The following is a 14,458-nucleotide window of genomic DNA, read 5'->3' as shown; positions in this document are numbered from 1 at the left end:
TCACACCAGGTACCTGGGAAATGCAGGCCTGTTTTCTACAGGACACAGGGCTCTGAGCTGTTTATGTTCCTCCCTTGAGTCTCACAGCAGCCTGGTCAGTCCTGCCTGAGTGCCTCCTTCCCAGGCCTCTGCTTGGGTTCCCAGAATCATCTGGGAACTGGAGCCAAAACCCGAGCCAGGAGAGCCAGGAGTGCTGAGCAATCGTCCTGCTGCCAGCCCTGCCCTGCAGCCATCCCTCCCGGTTCACCTGAGCACTGGGTGAGGAGGAAAGAAAACCGTATAGGCCAGATGTTTATCCTGGCACAGACTGGAACCAAACAAGGAAGGCCTGGCTCTAAGTGACCCACCAAAGAGGCCTGAAGAGGAAGGAAAGGCCTGTCTACCGAAACCAGGCCATGGCCTCAAACTTCTGCTCTAAAGGTCTCTGTCTGGGTTGGAGAAGCATGAGAGCCTCGTGGACTTAGAAGTCCCTGAAGACCCTATAGACCCTGAATACCCTATAGGCCCTAAAGACCCTATAGACCCTGAATACCCTATAGGCCCTGAAGACTCTATAGACCCTGAATACCCTATAGGCCCTGAAGACCCTATAGACCCTGAATACCCTATAGGCCCTGAAGACCCTATAGACCCTGAAGACCCTATAGGCCCTGAAGACCCTATAGGCCCTGAAGACCCTATAGGCCCTGAAGACCCTATAGGCCCTGAAGACTCTATAGACCCTGAAGACCCTATAGACCCTGAATACCCTATAGGCCCTGAAGACTCTATAGACCCTGAAGACCCTATAGACCCTGAATACCCTATAGGCCCTGAAGACCCTATAGACCCTGAAGACCCTATAGGCCCTGAAGACCCTATAGGCCCTGAAGACTCTATAGACCCTGAAGACCCTATAGGCCCTGAAGACTCTATAGACCCTGAAGACCCTATAGACCCTGAAGACCCTATAGGCCCTGAAGACCCTATAGACCCTGAAGACCCTATAGGCCCTGAATACCCTATAGGCCCTGAAGACTCTATAGACCCTGAAGACCCTATAGGCCCTGAATACCCTATAGGCCCTGAAGACTCTATAGACCCTGAAGACCCTATAGACCCTGAATACCCTATAGGCCCTGAAGACCCTATAGGCCCTGAAGACTCTATAGACCCTGAAGACCCTATAGACCCTGAATACCCTATAGGCCCTGAAGACTCTATAGACCCTGAAGACCCTATAGACCCTGAATACCCTATAGGCCCTGAAGACCCTATAGACCCTGAATACCCTATAGGCCCTGAAGACCCTATAGGCCCTGAAGACTCTATAGACCCTGAAGACCCTATAGACCCTGAATACCCTATAGGCCCTGAAGACCCTATAGACCCTGAAGACCCTATAGGCCCTGAAGACTCTATAGACCCTGAAGACCCTATAGACCCTGAATACCCTATAGGCCCTGAAGACCCTATAGACCCTGAAGACCCTATAGGCCCTGAATACCCTATAGGCCCTGAAGACTCTATAGACCCTGAAGACCCTATAGGCCCTGAAGACCTGTGGGTTGGCCTCAGATGGAACCGAGGCTATTCAACAGACACCACAGCAACCATATCCCCAGAGTGTTCTGATGCCTCTGTAGTGTCAGGATGGCAGCCTGTCTGCCTGACTGGCAATAGGAGAGGACTCAGGCTCCAACCACCACTGTTCTGTCAGAAACTTCTTCACCGCCTTCAACAGTCAAATGGAACAAAATGTTCTCCACGAGGTTATCATGAGAATCAACGAGATGGCGCACAGAAGCACATTGCTAAACGGAAGAACCAAGACATACACCTTACTGTTCTCCCAGGAGAGCCAGGTGTGAGGCAGGACATACATTTTTAACTTGTATGTGACAGGAGGTTTCGCCCCAGAGATTCCGTAAGCATCCAGGTCCCTTCCAGCTGCACCATCTAATCCCAAAGTTCCACTTCACGCAGCCCCTGGCCTTGGGTGGTTCCAACCATCCTGTGTGGCAGGACATGAATCAGAAATGAGCCTCTGGAGGAGCGGACCTAGCCCTAGCTGTAGCACACTGGTGAGTTTCCAACCGTACGCTATTTGAAAGGTGCATTGCCTGCCAGGGAGGTTGCTCATTAGCCCAACACTCAACAGCTTCACTCTACATCCCGGTAAAGAAAGAACACACATCTTCTTTAGGAAAGAGATACGCACAAACACCCCAATCCTACTGCCCAACACAAGCCAGCAATCTACCCTTTGGACTTCCTGCAACGCCAAACCAAAGCACCCTCACAGTGAGAAGTCACACAACCAGAGGAGAGAGAAAGAGAAAGAGTTGTTTGTCATCACCTAGCCTCAATCAATGCCCGCCTTCCTGCCTTCCTGGTTGGATGAAAGTCATTCAAGCAGGTAGGCTTGTGTAACACCTTAGGTGTGTCACCTGTTCTGAGCCTATGAGTGACTCCAGGTGTTGTCCCTGCCCTTACGACTGGGTGTTGGATCATAAGAAGCATAATCATTCCAGTTTGGCAACTTCAGTTGAATTATAGGACTTGACCAACCCCATAGTCCTCAAGTCACTCCTAGATAGTGGCAGGTGGTAGCTGGCTTGCGGAAGGAGGAGGAAGAAGAGAATGCTGGAAATCAAGGAGCAAGTCCAGCTTTGCACTTGGGCCCCCTCTGCCCAGTGCTGACCACAGCTTTCTGAGCTGCTTCCTAATGAGGCTCATTTGAGGACCCTCTCCTGCTGTCTTGGGTGACAGATCTAGCTCCAGGCTGTAAGAAAACTAGGAGGATTACCAAAGCAATATGGTAAGTACAGGGGCCCTCAGGGTGGGAGGGCAGCTGTCCACAAAGGGCTCTTCAAGTAACCTGTGGGGTCATTAACTGGGAATGCTATGACACCTTCCAGGTTTAAAAAGAAAAAAAAATTAAAGAGGTCACAACCAAATCACCTCCCCTTTCAGCCTCTCAGGCCATCAGTTCTCCTCTCCCTTCATCATTAGCCATCTTTGAAAGTGGGCACAGAAGTCAGGGCTGTCTTCTACCACCAATCACTTCTAAATCATGCTTTTTGCTTTGTGTACTGTCTCGTGTGTGTCTGCTGGAGGGTGTCATGGTTACTTCAAAGGCCAGGGCTACTTTGGCACCACAGTGATCCTTGGACACTCCCTGAGAAAAATCACTCCTGTCCTTTATAAAGAAAACAGTACAGAGAGGCCCCCTTGTACTGGGGGTTCTGTGGGGCTCCTCTGTTTGATTTCTTTAATTCTCTTCTCCGTTGACTATCTACAGCATCTTCTGCTGCTGGCTTGTTCTTCCAAGGGGGACAACTGAGAACCAGGAAGGGAAAGAGATAATCATCAGGCCTAAGATAGGAGCCAGTGGGCCTGCATTTCCCAATCCTCAGCAGTTGCTCAAGCACTAAACAAAATGGTTTGGAGAATGGAGCTGCCTCTCCCACAACAAAAGGGGGTACATGCTACCTAACTCTTCCAATGACCCTCAAGCAAAAAGTCTGGCAAAATGCTAGTGTCCAGCTGAGGGCAGAGCACCAGGAACTGGCTTGCCAGTACTAGACCAGAGCTGGGACTGAAATTACTACCTACCTGCTACTCCATCAGAGGAGGTCCTGTGCAGAGGTGCCCCCACTGGGGTCACTGGAGGAGGACTGTGAGCCATTGCTCTATAGCACTGAGAGACCCTGGGTTGCCCTCTTGAATGAGCTGCTGACCAGGGTGCCATTTCTGAGGTAGCTAACAAGAACAAAACCTGATGTAGAACTCCATACCAAGACGCTAGCTCTCTGTGAGGTCTTGAGACTTTAATCTCACCGAGATTCAACTCATTCCCTACCCCTGTAGAAGGGAAACAGAGTGGTTCACAAAATCCCTGGCACACGCACACAGGGTGAGAGGAGAAGCTGAGAGAAGCAACGTGTGTGAATAGACCCTATAAACCAGGAAGCCCAAGTAAACGAAAGGCTGTAAGTAATAAGGAACCCACTCCAGGAAGTGAGAGCCACATCTCACTCATGCTGCTACCATGAAACGAAAGTTGGATGTTGCTGATAAGGAGAAAGGCAGATGGTCAGTATGGACAGGGTCAGGCCCAGGATCACAGAGTAAAGGCAGGCAACATGACTGCTAATCTGCAGAAGAGAACTGCCAGACTCTGGTACTTGAGCAAACCACTAAGCTACCTATGTGTAGCAACCAGTTCTTTCCCATTGATGAGGCCAGGATAAGCCAGCTCTCCGCCCACAGGAGAGGATGGGGTAACCCAAGGCCAGGCTCAGCTCTCCCCGCTCTTCCCCTCTCTCCACCTGCCTCTCCCTGCAAGAGCTGGTCAAAGTCCAGCTGTCTGTTAACAACAGTTTCCCTTGACTTTACTCTGCCCGTTATGTCCTGGGAGAGCTACAGTGAGCCACCAGCCTGTGCAGAGTGAGAGCCTAGGGTGAGACCTGAGTAGGACTATGCCATATGTACTCTGCAGCTGAGACCAAAGGGGAAACTGGGGACCCCTGAGTAGCCAACCTGGCCAGGGCTCATTACTACTCCATAAGTCCTAAGCACACTGTGCTCCAAAGAAGAGGGTAATATGATCCAAGCAAGGCAGGGCCACTACCAACGCCCAAGGTCCATCTCAACCCTTGAAAGCATTCCCTGTTGCTTCCTTTTCTTACCTATACTGCCCCCAAAGTATTTTGTGGGCTTGGCTGGAGGATGGTGACCAATGAATAGGCCAGCCCTCTGGCAACAGGGGCCTGGTAGCATGTGGAGGTCCCGCTCAGGTTGAAGCACAGACTCCAGGAGCCCTCCACTCTGGTGATGTCATCCTTGGCTTTGGGGTGGCTTACTGAAAGTTAGGCAGTAGGGAGAGCCTGGCGAGAGTACCAAGGAAGCTCTCTCTTCAGACCTTCTCCCTGTGGGAAGAGAACTTGATGTCACTGGCTCTAGGGAGCCAGCTGCTTAATCCACCCTGGCCAACAACCAGCTGCTTGGCAAGGGGTGGAGGTGTTGAGAAATATCTAGGTGCTTGCTTCCTTAGAGGTACTCACAAAAGAGGGATTACAAGGTACCCCTGAGCCAAAAGGGCAAATCTCTCCAAGGTGGCTGGCTGGAAGCTATCCCCAGAGGAGAAAGTGCTTGCTTTGGACATCTTAAAGGATGAGCCAGCTCTCTCCAGGCAGAGAAGCCAGGAAGAGTGTGTGTCTACATAGAGGGAGTTTCATGAGACAAGCAAGACAGAATGATGGTGTTGGGACAAGAGACAAAAGAGACAGCATGCTATGGCTGGAGCAAACTGTGTAAGGAGCAGAGAGGTCACGGTGCATGCACTCTGATCCCTTCATCAGAGAACTCAGCCTCAGGGTCTCCCTCTGAGCTCAGAAAGGCAAGGCTGGAGAAGGGTCCCAGTGGCCATCGACTGAGTGGTTACATTCCAAAGGACCATGCTTCCTACCAGGCAAGACCGGAGTATTCAGCTCTGCCCACTCCTTGTACAATAGTGTAGCTGGCCTCATCAGCACCAGACCCTAGAAAAGCACTGGGAAGTGGGGACAAGCACATCTAGAGTCATCAGGCAACCACACTAATTCACTGTGATGGTGGTGAGAGGCAGGATAGAAAGCCACGGGCACCAGCCTTATGGTGTCAGAAAAGGCTGGGTAGGGACAGGAGCTGCAGTATGGGGAGGAGATGGTTGGTGTAAGCAGAAATGAGAAAAATCAGATCCCACAAAGGGCTCAGGAACTCCGGACAAACTTCCCAAAGCCCAGAGACAGCTGGAGGTACACATCCTCGGACCTGAGAATCCTCATAGGCCTCAGATTTCCCAAGAACCTCTTCTCTTCAGCCTTCCATCTTGCCCAGGTGCAAACATCAGCCTCAACAAAACAGTTCAACTTCCCAATGACTCCCTAAGTCACAGTGAGCTTCCTAGGCCTGAAATGGTCTTAAACTGACCCCCAACAGACTGTGAGCTCCCCAGTGTCAATGCTGGTCTTTCATCTTAGCTTCAGACATCATGGACCTGGAATGAAATAGTCCCCAGGTGCGTGAGTGAGTGTGTGAGCGAACGAGCAGTCAGTCAGTCAGTGGATCAGCGACTGTCTGTCTGTTGGTCAGTCAGTGTACGAGTGAGTAGGGAGTGAATGACTGAGAGATTCAAAACTGAACCCCTTGTAACCAGATTCTAATCTAGATGATACAGAAAGCAAGGCCCACTACGTCCAACCTTACAAAGTACCTAATCCTACCAGAAACAAAAATATATTTAACCCTAAAAACAGGAGCTGGGGATGAGGGAAGGACAGGCCCGAGCCTGCTAGGAAGCCCCAGCAACAGGACCTGGGAGAGTCAAGCAAGCAGAGACAGTGTGGCAATCCCCCTGCAATGTGTTTAACTGCACCGCCCAGCATGCCACTCCGATTAAACACTAGATTGCAACAGAGAAACAGAGCTCAGAGCTGCAACACCCTCTCCTCCTGCCACCTCCAGTCTGCTCAGGAGTGCTTTCCACTTCTAGGTCTAATCTATGTGCAAACGGAAATTCTTAGGTGGCAGGTGAAAGAACGTTTCTGGAGGAAACAGGTGACAGAATGAGGTAGTCTGTTCAGGGTGTGGAGGGGCCTTTGGTCGTGAGGTATACTACACAGCTGCCTGGACTTTGCCCCCTGGTGGGAAGAGAAACACATGTTTGGCACACAGGCTGTGGTCTCAATTTCTTACACTATTGTCTGCCTACACTACGTCTCCACTGCTCATATAGTGGGTACCTAAGCATCTACCATAGATTACATTCTAAAAAGACCCCGGAAGGTTGGGAGAAGATTTAAGATCTAGACCCCCGGATCCAAGGCTGCACAGAAGGAAAAGAATAAACTGCTTCCCTTATTCAGGCAGAACACGGCCCTCCTTCTCCCACAGATACCACCAAGAAGGGGACAACCATAGCACTTTCATCAAGGGAGTAACTGGGGCATCTTTATCCCACTGTCACCTTGATAACAGAGACATCCTCACTCTCCTATCCTGGGGACCTGGAACCCCTGATGTCTTACTGGGGATCATGACAAGAGACTTCTCATCTCTAACCTGTTACCAGAAGCGTGGCTTCTGTGGCTCAAGCGTCTCCCTCTGAGTAGGACACCATCACTCTGAGACTTGAAAGTTATGAGATAGAGGCACAGGGATGCCCAATGTCTTGAAAAGGGTCACCTGCCTCTAGGAGACAGAGATAAGACTCCAAAGTCATCAGGTTGCAGACCCATGGGACCAGCCACACGGTGTTCCCTGAGTTACCATGGGACTGGGGCATCCCATGTCACCACCTCCATGCTGCTGGACTTTACAGCAAGGTGTGTATGAAGTGAAGACACTAACACAAGAGGATGGGGAAGGGAAGGGCTTGGGTTTTTGCAGACTCCAGCCCTCCCTAAGATACCAGAGGTCACAGAGTAGAGGAGAGCAACACAAGCCACTGGGCATTATCTTGAACCTTCAGAGACGCTGAGACAAAGTTTCACAGCCAGTCTGCTGAGGAAAACATGACCCATATTGCCATGTGACTGTTAGAGAAAACTGCCTTAAAGCCAAGCCAGGTATAGTGGCTCACACCTGTATTCTGAGCATCCTGAAAGCTGAGGGAGATGGACCGCCAAGGATATGAGAGCAGCTTAGGCTACCAGCAAGTTCCAAGAGAGAACGATGAGTGAGTCAGGCCTCAGACCAGTCTTACCTGACAAGAGAAGGTGCAAGCCAACAGCCAGCAGCCAGCAGCCAGCAGCCAGCAGCCAGCAGCCAGCAGCCAGCAGCCAGCAGCCAGCAGCCAGTAGTTCCCGGGTCACAGACTCCTGAGGAAAGATCTATGAGGCCCTGTGTGTTCTAGCCTTGGAGCCCTCACTAAAACCCAATTCAGAATTCCATAAGCAAAACAGAAAACCCAGAGTGGCAGCATTTGGAAGGACATTGGCCTCATCCATTCCTGCCCCACCTAACCACCCCAGCACTGCCTAGTAACCAAAGCTGTGAGAGGCCCTGCATCTGGACCTCTCTCTGTCTGCTTGAGAAACTTCTGCATGGCTCAGTTCCCACTCACCTCATGCCCCTTTCTAGGAAGTGCTTCTAGCTGCAGCAATCTTCCCTCTGCCAAGAGAGCTCCTGCAATTCCCCCATTGTCTCAGAATCCTTTTGGGTCTCTTCTTTCAGATGGTTCGAATGGCCGTCTGTGTTTGTCCTTCTGTCTGGCTTTGCTTCTCTGACCTGCCTCTGCTACCCAGCCATCAAAATAGCTGTCCAACTTCCCTCACATCCATGCCAGATGCTCTGTGAAACTTACCAGTTAATAATGAATAGTTTCCAAGTATCTACTATGTCAGGTGCTGGCCAGGTTCTATTCGAATATCATCAGTAATTATTAAGAAGAGGAGCAGGCTGTCTGCTCACAGGCACAAGAATTCTGACTCTTGTGTGTAGCTGGGTCTCCATCCCCCAAACAGTGCTTTCCTGATTGAATAAAATAATTTTATTACAGTTGTTGCACTTGACTCCAGACCATGTGCTGGAGGCCATGCATATTTAGGGGTCATTAGGAGGAAGACTTAATTAAAAACCAATCTCTGTTTTTGTGTCTCTCTGTGTCTCTGTCTCTTCCTCTTTCCCTCTTTTTCATACACACATAACATTGAGGCTCTTGGTGGTCAAACCATTTGGGTACAGAGGTAGGATTCAGACCTCAGTGGCAGGATGTCATGGCCCCCTGCTCCATCCCCTGCCAAGATGCCTCTTCTAACAGTTGGCATCACAGCAAGGGGAAACTTCCAAAGCATTTGCAGGGTTATTCGAGTGGGTGGGGAAGTGGGAGAAGAACGCTAGGTTATGCAACCACGAGGTAATAATGCAGAGAAGTCCCGGAAGAGCCGCCAGAAGGCTATTTATAGGCTCTGGAGTTCAGAGTTCCCAGGAAAGCCATCAAAGAGTCACTGTGTCTTTTGCGGACAGAGCAGCAGCAGCAGCCAAAGGAGCCACCAGAAGCCGGCTATCCCCGAGGCATCAGAGCAAAGCAGGCTGCTCCCTTCTGCCCTTGCAGGGAACCTTGTTGGTGTGCTTGAACACCATTTGACACAGGTGGAGTGTTTGTGCCAATTCATACCCACATTGCAAAGGGGGAAGGAAGCTAGGACCAGGAGACACGGAGAATTGCCCAGGATTGCTTAGCAGCTCAGCAGAGGATCCAGACCCTCTACATAAAACCTCCTCTTCCCTTACCACCACTTCCCGTACCTTAAAGTTTAAAGGCAATTCAGGACAAGCCAAGGAAGCTTTGTTTCGTTTTGTTTTGTTTTAAAGACAGCATCAAATGTGTGGAATTCTCTTATAAACATCAGATTGCATTGCGGTGGCAGCTACCTGGTTTGGGTAAACATTATTTAGAGAACTCAGCTACGCTCTAGTATCCATGAGCCCCTCCAACAGCAAGAGCCCAAGAATTCATGTCAGACTGGAAGTGTGACCTTTGCAGCCTCATAAACAACAGACACACACACACACACACACACACACACACACACACACACACACAGAGAGAGAGAGAGAGAGAGAGAGAGAGAGAGAGAGAGAGAGAGAGAGTCATTGAGTATCTCTAGGAAGCTAACCTTTTCATCTGACTGTTCTGGAAAGAGAAAGTGGGCACAAGCGAGTGGTTCTGGGCCAGAAGGGAAATTGTGCTTTCCCTGGGTTTGATGGCCATTGCAAGAGGGAGATCACAACAGAGCCACCTGGAGCAAAAGGCCTCTGCAGGAAGCCAGGTGTCTACAGCCGCCTCCTCCCCAGAGGCCTGTACTAATGCCTCACTCTTGGCCTGCTCATTGTCCCATAGTGTAGCTAGAGGACAGAGATCTTGTAAACCTTGTACCACACCTCCACCCACAAAGCAGGGATTCTTGCCTCTTCTCCCCTCTCCAGGCCCTACCTGCAGTTAAGAGCCTGGCTGAAACTCAGTTCTTAAATGACAGAACTGAACGGCAGGCTGGTAGCCAAGATAAAGGTGGGTCATCTGACACCTCTCTCCCGCCCCCCAGGCCTTGCCCTGCAGCTACTATACCTTGGAATGGGTAAGGTTCTCTACTCTAATTGCCAACAGGTCAGCACCTTTGTGGTTTATTACAGGGCACAGTGGTTTCTAATGTAGCAGCTGGGCTGAGGTTAGGTTAAAAGAAAGCCAACACCCTGTAGAGACGTGTGAAGCTGGTGCCTAGCCTATTTTGCTGGACAGACATACTGAAGTCACAGGGAGGGACTACTTGGAAGACAACATGACTGCTGCCACTGAAACCTTTGATCGCACCTTAAACTGCTGCCTTGCTGCATCACCCCCACACATACACACCCAGGATGAAGCGCCCCTCCATAACCCCTTACCTGGCATTGTGGAGGCACCCAAGAGACAGTCTTGTTCCCAGCCTGATGAAGCATCAAAGTGCACACATAGCCACAGGTGGGCAGACTCCTGCCAGCGGTAGGACTGACGGTTAGGTGCAGGTTTGGGGGTCAGAGTGGCTTAAGGCTACCTAGAGAATCCCCTGAACACCAGAGCTAGCTGTGGCCAAGCCTAGGTCTTCCTGCTAACTGTGAGCAGTCCCAGGTCTCTTGGCTCACTCAGAGAGCAGTCCCCACCCCTCCCAGGGGTGCTCATGTCCCCCTGTCACTGGCCTCAGCAACTCAACTGTGTAAGCCTCAGAGGGTCTGTGTATCCATCACCTGGCAACAGCAGCATCTTTAGCGCCAAGGTTTCCCTCTGAGATCAAGGAAAGCCAGGGCCCTTCCCACGGGATCCCAAAGCTGCCACAGAGAACAAAGCCAGCGAAACAGCCTCTCGGTGCCCTGGTTTGTCTTCCTCATCCCCACTCTGTTCGTCCAGCTCTCCTGCTAACCTCCTCCTGGAGCCAAGTGATGTCTGGGCTGTGGAGAAGCAGACAGCTCTGGGCCTCTTCATTATTGACCAGTGGGGCCACTGTCCATTCCACTGTGAAATAACCAAGTGTTTCACCATCTCCAAAAGACAGTTCCCAGCGGCTTGATGGGGACCCAGTATTTGCAATAGAAATCGAGAGGAGTAGCCCAGTTGGATAGCAAGTCACAAGTCACACACCCTTAGCTGTTTCTTTGTGGCTTTTCTGTAGAGTTTAAAAACAAAAGCTGCCTGGTCAGCTGTCTGGGGGTCGTCGTCTCTCTGAAGTAGTGGCTAAAAGGAACCATTTGATATTTGGAACTCAGCTAAGCCCAGGAACCTCTCCAGGATTTAAAACAGGGAGGGAGGGAGAGAGGGAGAGAAGGAGAGAGAAGTCAGAGCTGAAAAGGGCAAACAGGGCAAAATATGGAAGACTCAATAATAATAGTAACTGGGCCTCATTCCCAGACACCAAGGCCTCACCATTCATGGATGCTTTGGCCAAGCCAGGAAGCAGGTCCCAGGTCTCTTTGCCTACCAACCATGGAAGGGCTGTAGAGCTCCCAAGGGGAGTCTCTGAATGTTGATCGCAGGCTAAGCACAAGCAACAAGACCACATTGCAGAAGGGTAGAGACCCAAAAGGGTGTACAACCCTTAAGAATGCTTAACCACACAGGTCCTGGAAACTTCTGGGAGATGCAAACAGCAGACCCTGAGTCCAGAAGCCCAAACCGGGAGTGGGGTCTGCCCTTTACTTGCTTTAAAACCACAGAAGCCACTTTGTGGACCAGGACCTCAGCTTTCAATTCTACAAAGTGGGAATGTCTGGGATTCCTAGAGATGAAATATAATAACACCTTTGAAAGGTTGCAATCGATAAATCAATGTTCAGCCTTCACAGGTGGCTTCTGGATTAATCTGTTTCTTGATAGTGACTGACTAGAAAACAGAGCAGGAAGATGCTCTGAGCTAACCAGAGAACAGCAAGTGCTTGCCCACAAAGCATCCATGTTCTACTGCCATCCTGTTCCCTCCTGGGCTCTGTGTCAGGGATTCTCAACGTGGTCAGACTCCAGCCAGCAAAAACTTGCTCCAGATGAGCCCTAACGTAGACCTGGGCTGAATCGGACTCACGAGTCGGGGCTCTGTACAGTCTGAATGGATACAGCAGGTGGCCTGGCCCAGCCAGCACCTCTGACAGGAGTGTGAAGACTGGAGCCTTCACTCAGGCTATACAAGGACTGGACCATAGTAACTGTGACCAGCTCAAGAGGTTGAGTTCAAGTAAGGATCATCAAAGATATTCCTAGCAATGAAGCCAAGGAACCACAACTGGTCTTTGGTTGTGTTTCAACATTCCCTCTTCTGATGACTCTAGGATAGTATCTTTCCTCTGTCTGGCTTCAGGGAGAGTGGTCCAGAATAGTCTCTAGAGACTGCACCCTTGACCACAACTGAACCTGCCACTGGTGGGGTCTGGGGTCTCTGAGTACCACATGGTACCCACGTGTCTCTGCCTCATCTTTTCCTTTCCTTAGTTCAGGATTTATTCTGAACTTCGGTTCCTCTTTCTGCTCTTCTCGGAACATCTCTTAACATTGGTGGTCCCCAGTCACCACCTGCCTCACTGACACTGGCCTTGGTACCTATGATCTGCAACATCTCCACTTCCTGGAAGTTTGACAGCCTCCCATTTCGAACCTCTCTCTGTCAAGATGTTCACCCAGAAGCTTCCAGAAAGGGCAGAGAATAAGGTTTCAAGGTTACAGAGGAGAACCAAGAGAATTACTAAGCTCCCCTAACTCCTTGGCACAGGCAGGTGACAGACTTTTGGTTTCTCCGGGAGTGCACAATGTTGGCTAAACCATGCCTTTGATTCATAATATTTCACTATTGATTCACACAGGATTTATTAGAAACTCATTAACTCATTAGGTTAAGAATACAGTAAGCTCCCGTAAGTCCACACAGCAACTGGGGCTTAGAGCAACTTCTGTCTATACTCATGAGATTCCTCCTCACCTCTCACATGCACACCCATGCCCCTGCTGAGGTAAGAGAGGAAGTCTTTTTTGCTTATTAATTTAACAAAAATTGACTGCACCTACTTACCATCCGAGGAATCGAGTTCAATGCACTCAGCTGATGTAGGCCCCGCCTACCCCCGAGTTCCACGTCTACTATTCTCTTGCTTCTTCATGAAAAGGATTCTGAGCTCCGGGGGAACCTGTTTGGACTTTACCCTTGTTACTCAATTGCTAATATTCCATTTTGTTTGCTATAGCTTGGAGTTCGTTTATTTTTACTGCCGTGTAACATTTTATTGTATAACTGTATTTACAGGCAGATTCTTAAAAGCTGGCCCAAGACCAAGTCTTAAAACGGAGACAGGCTCATTAATGTACGGACTCAACACCATTTATTCAATATCCACCCTATCTCACGCATTGTAGGAAAGAGTTTAGATGCAGTGATTAATGGGGCAGTCACGGTTCCGTGACTGTGGAACTGTGTTTTAAGGTGACTCACTGTTTCCTGCCTTTTGTTTGCAAATGAGGACCGTGTTCTCTATCATACGCCTCAACTAAGCCGCCAGCAGTGGGAAGCATTGCCTGATGTGAGGTATCAGGCCAGTTCAGCGCAAAATGAGCGGCCAAAGTGCAGAAAGGTGTGGACTGCACTGTTGTTGTTGCTGTTGCTGCTGCTGCTGCTGCTGTTGTTGTTGCTGCTGCTGCTGCTGCTACTGCTATTGTTGTTGCTTCTGTGTCCTGGCTTCTAGTATAATCCTTCACCCATTATGGGTACAGTCAATGCCTAGGGAATTAGTAATAATAATAATAATAGTAGTAGTAGTAGTAGTAGTAGTAGTAGTAGTAGTAGTAATACACAAAAGAAATTCATCCTACCTGCTCCAATTGATGGAGGCGTATACACACAGGTAGAGTCTATATAGAAGAATGCACCGATGGGAAGGCCCACTGAACGGATGCTCTTAATGTCCACAACCTCCTCTAGCCTTCCACATCTCAGCAGACACCTTAACTTGCTTAACCGATGTCTGAGGGCATGACAGAGCCCATGGTGTTAAAGTTGCAAACACACACAATCATCTCCTTCTCTAATTCCTCTGCCTCCCCTCCAACCGTGCCTAGTTCTCTGCAGCTCCTCAATCACACACACTCGCTCCTGAGTGCCAGCCCCTTCCTGTCATCCAGTCACTACTCACATGTGACCTCTCTCACCCTTTCCCTTGACCCTGTCTTCATGTCGACACTCTCTTTTCTTAACCCCACTTTCTTCTTCAGGCTCCCCAAACCCTGTGGGTTTTTTCTGGCTTATCTACTTGTCATCACCACCCCCAGGCCCTCCAAGGGGTGTAGCTCTCGGTTGTCTTTTTGGGCACCTCTCCCTGTCTGCTGGGACGAATGCTTAGTGATCTCCGACATCTGCCTCTCAGGGGATCGGGTCCTGGCACGGTATGAGTATTTCCCACTCATCTGTTTACTTTAGCCATGATT

The 14,458-nt window shown here is 50.0% G+C and overlaps 2 protein-coding genes across 3 annotated transcripts in view; one reads left to right on the top strand and one right to left on the bottom strand.

The window, feature by feature from the left end:
* Smim35 (small integral membrane protein 35) overlaps positions 1-11,812 on the bottom strand; it is a 61,880-nt gene extending 50,068 nt beyond the window's left edge. Inside the window, exon 1 of one of the 2 annotated variants that reach the window (XM_006242974.5) lies at positions 10,411-11,812. In XM_006242974.5, the coding sequence (XP_006243036.2) occupies positions 10,411-10,417 (7 nt within the window). In that variant the 5' untranslated portion in view covers positions 10,418-11,812. Of the gene's footprint in view, positions 1-7,729; positions 8,451-10,410 lie in introns of those variants that run through there. The other variant, XM_063266383.1, reaches the window with a different exon arrangement.
* The window catches only part of Tmprss4 (transmembrane serine protease 4), a 32,353-nt gene continuing 20,427 nt past the window's right edge, over positions 2,533-14,458 (top strand). Inside the window, exon 1 of the mRNA NM_001108998.1 lies at positions 2,533-2,800. Coding sequence (NP_001102468.1) covers positions 2,798-2,800 — 3 coding nt within the window. The 5' untranslated portion in view covers positions 2,533-2,797. The remainder of the gene's footprint in view (positions 2,801-14,458) is intronic.

This window comes from Rattus norvegicus, chromosome 8 (assembly GCF_036323735.1).
Source record: "Rattus norvegicus strain BN/NHsdMcwi chromosome 8, GRCr8, whole genome shotgun sequence".
Classification (NCBI taxonomy): domain Eukaryota; kingdom Metazoa; phylum Chordata; class Mammalia; order Rodentia; family Muridae; genus Rattus; species Rattus norvegicus.
Note: the sequence above shows the minus strand (reverse complement) of the source record. Positions and strands in the feature narration are given on the sequence as shown.